Source organism: Gouania willdenowi, unplaced genomic scaffold (assembly GCF_900634775.1).
Source record: "Gouania willdenowi unplaced genomic scaffold, fGouWil2.1 scaffold_261_arrow_ctg1, whole genome shotgun sequence".
Taxonomy (NCBI): domain Eukaryota; kingdom Metazoa; phylum Chordata; class Actinopteri; order Blenniiformes; family Gobiesocidae; genus Gouania; species Gouania willdenowi.
The window spans coordinates 305,518-315,517 of NW_021145019.1; the positions used below are offsets into that span (position 1 = coordinate 305,518).

At 37.6% G+C, this 10,000-nt stretch overlaps 1 protein-coding gene across 2 annotated transcripts in view; it reads left to right on the forward strand.

Annotated features, from left to right (window-relative positions):
• Positions 1-1,142: 1,142 nt before the first annotated feature.
• Positions 1,143-10,000, forward strand: part of LOC114459105 (dihydropyridine-sensitive L-type skeletal muscle calcium channel subunit alpha-1-like) — a 25,102-nt gene continuing 16,244 nt past the window's right edge. For both annotated transcript variants that reach the window (XM_028441467.1, XM_028441468.1), the window contains exons 1-8: positions 1,143-1,257; positions 1,724-1,811; positions 1,886-1,993; positions 2,057-2,109; positions 2,831-2,977; positions 3,084-3,285; positions 4,157-4,315; positions 4,849-4,959. In XM_028441467.1, coding sequence (XP_028297268.1) covers positions 1,151-1,257; positions 1,724-1,811; positions 1,886-1,993; positions 2,057-2,109; positions 2,831-2,977; positions 3,084-3,285; positions 4,157-4,315; positions 4,849-4,959 — 975 coding nt within the window. In that variant the 5' untranslated portion in view covers positions 1,143-1,150. The remainder of the gene's footprint in view (positions 1,258-1,723; positions 1,812-1,885; positions 1,994-2,056; positions 2,110-2,830; positions 2,978-3,083; positions 3,286-4,156; positions 4,316-4,848; positions 4,960-10,000) is intronic.

A 10,000-nucleotide genomic window follows, 5' to 3' on the forward strand; every position in this document is an offset into this window, starting at 1 on the left:
TTTAGGGCCGAGAGTTTAACAACTGATTTACATTTGACGTAAATCGGAGTTTGTTTCTGCAAATGGGAGCATTTTCAAAAAAGGTTGGACTTTGTCATTTTTGCACAAAATTCATGGCTCCGCCCTGCAAACACCGTAAAAGTTATCTCTAGATAATCTCCAGTGATTTTGAACCCCGTCAGTGAAACACACTAGGAAAAAAACGTTAAAATACAACATGAGCGAAAATAGCAATTTTGCAATTTTCGATTCATGTTTCTGGACTTCCTGTGTATTTTTTGGTGTGGTCTTAATAATATTTTTATTGTCTTGTCATGGTCTACATCTGTGTCAATTTTCATGATTCTACGATTAATTAATTTTTTTTGGCAATTCCTATCTCGTAATGCGTTTTTGGCGTACTTGGGGGCGGCGGTGAGTCAAATTTTTGAATTTTTAAAATTAGAAATATCCAGAAATTAGAAAAGTGTGTGATTGAATTTTTGAGACTCTACATAATGGTTCATTGGGTGAAAAGTAGGTGAGTTGGTTCTGACGCCGGGAAAGAAAGAATAATAATTGAACCCAATAACAATGTTTCCCTCTTTTTGAATACCATGAACTATACATATTTAGAAAGCGTGCGGGCATGCCTACGACATGACAAGGGTTCCTGGTCACTGACGGGCACATGGCGTTTGCATAGGCTCCGCCCCTTAGGGTTAAGATGTGGCCACTACGAGAACAAGAGGCCCTTCGCTAGCTTGTGGCACTCAGGCCTAATAAAAGATAACAATCCTAAAACTATAAAAACATAAAACATTACAATCCTAAAACCACTAAAATTATAAAAACAACAAAAGAAAAGATAACAATTAAAATATGAAGATAACAATCCTAAAATGAATAAATTATTAGTTAAAAGCTAATTTGAAAAAATAGTTCTTGAGCTTGTTCTTAAAAACATAAGCGTTCTCTGCAGCACTGAGGTTCTCCACAGATTGTTCCACAGACGTGTCCTGACTGTATATTATTAGTCAAATGTGTCTTTAATTCTGATCAGAAAGTTATTAGTAGAAAAGAGACATGAAATCACCCTAAAAAACACATTAAGGTCACATGACCAATAGAACTTCCTGTTTCTTCATCATCACTGATGTGTTTTCTACAGATGACCACGTACGGAGCCATTCTCCACAAAGGTTCTTTCTGCAGGAATTCTTTCAATATTTTAGATCTTCTGGTCGTCAGCGTTTCTCTGCTTTCTATGGGAATGGAGTAAGTGTGTGTGTGTGTGTGTGTTTGTGTGTGTGTAAGTAACGGACCACCATTTAGTCTGGTTACAGTCTGTGTCACTACACCCGTCCATAGAGTGGTAGTGACTGTAGTGTTACGCTCTGAGTCAGATCATTGCTGTGATTGGACAGAATACAACACTCACACACACACTTATTGACGTACACACGTGTGTACACCTACATGCGTGTGTACGCCTGCTCACCTGGACGCCTAATATTTTTGTAAGTGTTTACATGTCACGTAGCCGGTGCTACATAGTGAAGGTCACCTGATCACTATAGCTTCACTCACGCTACACCTGCCACTACATCTAACCACTGACATTAGGTACGTTTAGTGAAAGTTAGACACGTACACGTGTGTTTGACTGGTGTGTATGAATTTAGAATGGATCCACCCCCATAGTGTGTGTGTGTGTGTGTTTAAATCAAACATTTCTTTGTAGATCCAGTGCAATCTCAGTGGTAAAGATCCTGAGGGTGTTGAGGGTTCTACGCCCACTGAGGGCCATCAACCGAGCCAAAGGGTTAAAGGTGACCACACAACTGTGTGAATTTGTGAATATGAATGTTTCACAGGTTTAAAGGCTGTTGTGTTGTGTTCTCAGCATGTGGTCCAGTGTGTGTTTGTTGCTGTAAAGACTATTGGGAACATCGTCCTGGTCACCATGCTGCTGGACTTCATGTTCGCCTGCATCGGCGTTCAACTCTTTAAAGTGAGAACATCACAGATAACACGTCTAAAACATTTTATTTCTCATCATTTTATTGTATTTCAGGGGAAGTTTTATGGCTGCACAGATTCAGACAGAATGACAGAGGAAACCTGCAGGTCAGAATGTTTCCTTTATTGTTATATTTTTATATTTACTACCTCATTTTAATTAAATGATCTAAAAATGGATGATTATGTTCTATTGTCATTATTTACATTATTCTGCACTATTCATAGTCATACAGCGTATGAGATATATTTTAATATCTAAAGAAAAACTGCTCTAAGGACAAGATTTTAAAAAGAATAAAAATGACACAATCTTCTAGTGACCGATACTAATACTGATACCGATACTGGTATCGGTATCAGTCCGATACTCATCGCATGCATTAGCTTTGAATGGTGGTGTCATTTCTATTGCATGTCTTGGGATTGGCCACCAGGGGGAGCCAATTAGAGAGGGTTTATGGAGTTTAGGGAGAAACCAGCACCGAACCATGTTGTACGATCAGGGATTAGACAGTGAAAGGTTTTTATAGACCTGGACCATAGCTTTAATAACTTCATATGTTTCACTCTGACATTTAGAGACAAAAAGTTGGATTTTTATTTGTCAGTTTTATAGTCTTTTAAAAATAGTTCTGTGTCTTGTGAGTAAAAAGGTATTGATTTTGGTATCGGCAGATACTCAAAGTTGTTGCATTGTATCGGTAACAAAAAAGTGGAATTGGTCCAATCCTACTAAATATTGATCGCTTGGGATCAGATACTCCAAGATGAAACAGTGATGTTTGGATGTGTTTGTATTGATTTTATTCTGATATTTCCTGATCAGAGGTTGGTACATTAAGTATCAGGAAGGATCTCTTCATGAGATGGTGATTCATAGACGACAATGGATCAACTCACAACTCAACTTTGACAACGTCTTCAACGGCATGTTGGCCCTGTTTACCATTTCAACTTTTGAAGGATGGCCACAGTAAGTTTACAATATCTTCTGCATATATTTATTATATTCACATTACATAAGTTTGTTTATGTGTTTGAGCAATAAATCAATGAGAAAACTGTTTTATTCTGTCTAGACTTCTGTACAAAGCTATTGATTCCAACGTAGAGGACAAAGGTCCAGTGTACAACAACCGAGTGGCCATCTCCATCTTCTTCATCATCTACCTCATCCTCATTGCCTTCTTCATGATGAACATATTTGTAGGATTTGTCATCGTCACCTTCCAGGAACAAGGAGAGCAGGAATTTCAGAACTGCGAACTTGACAAAAATCAGGTTTGTTAAAAAGAAAAGACAAAGTAAAGAGAAAAAGGTTCATTTCTTTATGAAACACACGTGATTCTGATGTTAGGATAAGGATAAGTTAAGGTAGTAAATAAGGATAAGTTAAGGTAATATATAAGGATAAGTTAAGGTAATATATAAGGATAAGTTAAGGTAATATATAAGGATAAGTTAAGGTAATAGATAAGGATAAGTTAAGGTAATAAATAAATATAAGTTAAGGTAATATATAAGGATAAGTTAAGGTAATATATAAGGATAAGTTAAGGTAATATATAAGGATAAGTTAAGGTAGTAAATAAGGATAAGTTAAGGTAATAGATAAGGATAAGTTAAGGTAATAAATAAATATAAGTTAAGGTAATAGATAAGGATAAGTTAAGGTAATAAATAAATATAAGTTAAGGTAATATATAAGGATAAGTTAAGGTAATAAATAAGGATAAGTTAAGGTAATATATAAGGATAAGTTAAGGTAATATATAAGGATAAGTTAAGGTAATATATAAGGATAAGTTAAGGTAATATATAAGGATAAGTTAAGGTAATAAATAAATATAAGTTAAGGTAATATATAAGGATAAGTTAAGGTAATATATAAGGATAAGTTAAGGTAATAAATAAGGATAAGTTAAGGTAATATATAAGGATAAGTTAAGGTAATAAATAAGGATAAGTTAAGGTAATATATAAGGATAAGTTAAGGTAATAAATAAAGATAAGTATCTTATAAGTGTAAGACTGCAGCCATCAATGGAAGAATAAAGAGACATTTCACAGTAATAATTAATGCTCATAATAATGTTTATTTAAACCAAAAGTAGTGAAAATAAAGTGTGTATTTATTGTAACTTGTGTGCAGAGGCAGTGTGTGCAGTACGCGCTGAAAGCTCGACCTTTACGATGTTACATTCCTAAGAACCCTTACCAGTACCGGGTGTGGTACGTAGTTACTTCCTGTTACTTTGAGTACCTGATGTTCCTCCTCATCATGCTCAACACCATGTGTCTAGGAATGCAGGTAAATATCATCATGTATTACTGTTTATATCTATGCTCCAATGACTGTGTGTTGGTCTATATCTATATATCTATAATATCTATACTCATACTGTTTATATCTATGCTCCAATGACTGTGTGTTGGTCTATATCTATATATCTATAATATCTATACTCATACTGTTTATATCTATGCTCCAATGACTGTGTGTTGGTCTATATCTATATATCTATAATATCTATAATCATACTGTTTATATCTATGCTCCAATGACTGTGTGTTGGTCTATATCTATATATCTATAATATCTATAATCATACTGTTTATATCTATGCTCCAATGACTGTGTGTTGGTCTATATCTATATATCTATAATATCTATACTCATACTGTTTATATCTATGCTCCAATGACTGTGTGTTGGTCTATATCTATATATCTATAATATCTATACTCATACTGTTTATATCTATGCTCCAATGACTGTGTGATGGTCTATATCTATATATCTGTACTCATTGACCTTTATTGATTATTATTGATTTTCCACAGCACTGTAACCAGTCGGACCATGTGACCCACCTGTCTGATAAGTTGAATGTGATCTTCACTGTGCTCTTCACGGTGGAGATGATCCTCAAACTAATGGCCTTTAAGGCTAAAGTGAGTGTAAAACTAACTATATATTACAGCTCTATACCTTCATTACACACCTGATGTTATATTATCATTATATCATTGATCGCTGAGCTACAAACCAGTCTTGGGGGAAGTGGGCGGGACTTAAAGCTGGTTCTCAAACATGGTAAGGGACCCTGTTTAATGGGTTTTAATGGGTCCTTCTGTTTGCTGCTTATTATTTTTATATAGTTACTATATATAGTGAAATATCTAGGTTAGTATTTCTAAACCAACACTGAGAAGAACTGGTAACATTCTCACTGTCATCCAACTATTACATGTTCTCTACAGATTTCACATAATTCAAACTGTAATCAATCAGATTGATTACCACGTTATCCTAACCTTTGGTCTCCAGGTGGTTTTCTGCTGCAGAACGCTACTATATATAAAGTTCAACAAAAATATAAACTTGTTTTTGCTCCTATTTTCCATGAGATAAACTCAAAGATCTAAAACATTTTCTATAAACACTAAATACATATTTCTATCAAATATTGTTGATAAATGTGTGTAAATGAGCAGAGATAATACCTCACAGGTGTGACATATCAACATGCTGATTAGACAGCATGGTTATTGCACAGGTGTGCCTCAGGGTGGCCACAATAAAAGGCCACTCTAAAAATGTTGACTTTAATCACAGCCCAATGTCACAGATGTCATTAGTTCTGAAGGAGCGTGTAATTATCAGACAGATACACATTCAGATTCAGATTCAGATTCAGATTCAGATTCAGATTCAGAAAACTTTATTTGCCCCTGAGGGGAAATTCAGTTTCAGTTCCATCTCGACCAAGAAACATGAAAGACAATGACATGTCACATGGGGGACAGGGTCAGGGTTAGAGCAGCGCTCCGTTTCTGAGATGAAAAATATGAAACAATGGGTGAGAAGAAGAGGTCCTTGTAGAAAGGGGCGAAGTTTAGGATCATGAAAAACTCTTCAGCAAACTTTGCAACAAAACCAAAACACAACATTCAACATTCGATACAATACAACAGCACGTTATCACAAGGGATGGTCTTAAGATGAGTAGTTCACACGTCAGCCACAGGATAGTTTTTAAATCACAATCAACTCGAAAGTTGTTGCACGTGCAGAAACACCTTGCTCCGCCCATACGGTGCCTATAAAAGGTCTGGTGAACACCCTAAATCAGGGGTCTGCAACCTGCGGCTCTGGAGCCTCATGTGGCTCTTTGAGTCCTTTGCCATGGCTCCATATAGCTTTAAAAAAATACTGAAATAAAGAGTTATTTTCTTACAGAGGCTATTAATGATTAATGACAAATAAAATCATGATAAAACAATTTGTTAACTTAAAAATAAATCACGTTGTGCACCTTCCTGCTTCATCTCCTACAACATCTACAGACCATCAACTTTCCTCCACTTGTGACTAACCTTAAGTTTTAAATCCCTGGTAAGAAACTAAACCAACAAAAACACAGATTCATTTAACCACCAATGTACAGGTTAAATATGTATGTTTGATGTGTGGCAAGAAATGAGTAATTAGCATGTATTGATCACATGATCATGCATTAATACATTAAATACATTAACATAAAAATTATTATTTATATAAATTGTGTTCATGTAAACTGAAATGCGTAAGAATTTGAAAATGCAAGACACGGTTTTGTTATTTTTTTTTATGTCAATTCATTTTATTTTATTTTAAACTGTTTTTAAGTTGCCATTTACGTGATCAAATCAAATGAAATCAAACATTATTCTATATAATTTTAACTGTATAGAGTTTAATACACTGTATTGTCTACATTGAGGCGGTATTTTTCCGGCTCCAGGAGGACTTTATTCGGGGTGAGATGAGGTTAAATGGCTCCTTTGAGAGTAAAGGTTACAGACCCCTGAACTAAATGAATATTCACTCATTCAAATTTCACGGTGGACCGAAGGGAAAACAATCAAATAAAACAAATTTCACTCAATGCGAGGTGGAGGTATTAATAGTTTAGGTGGACAAACGCATTAGAGCGTAAAGTGGTGACAGTGAACATTAGGAATGATAGAAAGCGTCAGAATGTGACTGTTGAAGAAGAAACGATCACACATAGAAGCGGAGGAGAAAATGTAGATCACTCTCCATAGGAACAACGTCTGTTTAACAGGTGGAGAAAAGGGGCGGAGCTCAGCCTCACAAAAAGCTGGAGAATCAGTGTGGATTGGGGATCCCCTCTTTGTTCTAACGGAGGAGGGACACACACACAGATGCACCAGAAGCATGGGATTAATTTATATATCCTTGATTAAAATAATAAAAATGAGCAGGTAGTAAAACACTTTTGGAACATTACGTTTTTCATCAGTCCCAGGGTGTTTAATGGGGCTCCGCAGCATCGTCGTACCTCCCACAGAGCCTCGTTTACACTCCCGCAGTGCCACTTCCTCCCGGGGGGTCCGGTCAATAGATCTCGCTGGTCTCTGTAGATCCTCTCCCTCCAGAATCTCCTTTGTGCCTCGTCCTCCAGCAGTGCCTGATAAGCCATTGTGTGTCTTTACACATGTGAGTGTGTTCCTTTTTGTAACAGCTACAGGTGTTGCAGCCATTGATCAGCAGTTTTGCACAATAATCATGTGATTTTGATTGCAATTATTGATATAAAACTATTTGTTCACTCACCCCCTGGGGCGTCACAACATTTTTTTCTTCCTTCGTTTTTTGCAAATGCATCCTTCATATATGATATGTGTGAATTGTGCAATGTTCGAGTATTTCACACAAATGTATCAATTTCACAGAGCAGTCTTTAATTTCACCTTTCTCCTGTTGGGGGCGGAGTTTCGCGTTTCTCATGATTTTGTGCATACGGCAGGGTCACAGCTGTCGTGGAGGTGAAAACATTATCTCACCAGGTTTTTTTTAATAAGTCCCAAATGTTGCTTATATGTGACGTACACTTTCTTTTGTAAGTACGCTGCTAATGAGGCCCCTGGTCTTCATGAAAGTGAAGGAAGGGTCGGAGCGTCGAATCAACAGCATTCCATCCTTACAACAGTGTGGAGAAAGAAACAGACCTTGACAGACTCTTCATCTCAGGGAGCCGAATTAAATAAGACAAGTTTTTTTTCCGACAGGCCAGACATAACATGACTGCCAGCCCTATTGTGCCGAGTCAATTCCAATAAATTCCAATAATGTGGCCATTCCTTGAAACAAACTCTCCACTCCTCTTAAGTTGAAACGATGGAATCCATCTGTGAGTTCTGAGTCATTTGACTTCTTTCATCGGTGACTAGCGGCCAAAATTCTGCCAATGTAATCCAATTTTTGTGGTAAATCAGAAAAATGCCAGTTCCAATCAGCAGAAAACCCGTTATCATAAATTCCAATCTGGTCTGGTGGACGTCTTCCACGTCCTCAGGACTTACGAACTCTCCTTAATCCTTGTTGAGAGTTTCACGAAAAGTGAAGAAAGACCAGATAATCAATTCCATGATTAGATTCAGGATCAGAATGCAGATAGAGGCTCCTGTTAGATTAAAACAAAACAAAAGAACAGCAAAGCAGGAAATGGGAAGGAGCAAGAGAAAAAGCGTCCTCTCCTAAGAGTGCAAGCAGGATTAAAAAAGACAGCGTGTGTGGCGTGGTGTGGGTGAGCGGTTTGCTGATGTCATCATTGTGGATGGAGTGGCCCATGGTGGGGGTGGAGTTATGGTATGTTATGGACAACCAACACAGGTGCATTTTATTGATGGTATTTTGAATTCATAGAGATACTGTGACCAGATCCTGAGGCCGATTGTTGTGTCAATCATCCACGTCCATCACCTCATGTTGCAGCATGATAATGCACGACCTTATGTTGTAGCATGATAATGCACGACCTCATGTTGTAGCATGATAATGCACGACCTCATGTTGTAGCATGATAATGCACGACCTCATGTTGCAGCATGATAATGCACGACCTCATGTTGCAGCATGATAATGCACGGCCTCATGTTGTAGCATGATAATGCACGGCCTCATGTTGTAGCATGATAATGCACGACCTCATGTTGCAGCATGATAATGCACAGCCTTATGTTGTAGCATGATAATGCACGACCTCATGTTGCAGCATGATAATGCACAGCCTTATGTTGTAGCATGATAATGCACGACCTCATGTTGCAGCATGATAATGCACGACCTCATGTTGCAGCATGATAATGCACAGCCTCATGTTGTAGCATGATAATGCACGCCCTTATGTTGCAGCATGATAATGCACAGCCTTATGTTGTAGCATGATAATGCACGACCTCATGTTGCAGCATGATAATGCACAGCCTTATGTTGTAGCATGATAATGCACAGCCTTATGTTGTAGCATGATAATGCACGACCTCATGTTGCAGCATGATAATGCACGACCTCATGTTGCAGCATGATAATGCACAGCCTCATGTTGTAGCATGATAATGCACGACCTCATGTTGCAGCATGATAATGCACGACCTCATGTTGCAGCATGATAATGCACAGCCTCATGTTGTAGCATGATAATGCACGACCTTATGTTGTAGCATGATAATGCACAGCCTTATGTTGTAGCATGATAATGCACGACCTCATGTTGCAGCATGATAATGCACGACCTCATGTTGCAGCATGATAATGCACAGCCTTATGTTGTAGCATGATAAGGCATGGCCTCATGTTGTAGCATGATAATGCACGACCTCATGTTGCAGCATGATAATGCACGACCTCATGTTGTAGCATGATAATGCACGGCCTTATGTTGTAGCATGATAATGCACAGCCTCATGTTGCAGCATGATAATGCACGACCTCATGTTGTAGCATGATAATGCACGGCCTTATGTTGTAGCATGATAATGCACGGCCTCATGTTGTAGCATGATAATGCACAGCCTCATGTTGTAGCATGATAATGCACGACCTCATGTTGTAGCATGATAATGCACAGCCTCATGTTGTAGCATGATAATGCACGACCTCATGTTGCAGCATGATAATGCACGACCTCATGTTGTAGCATGATAA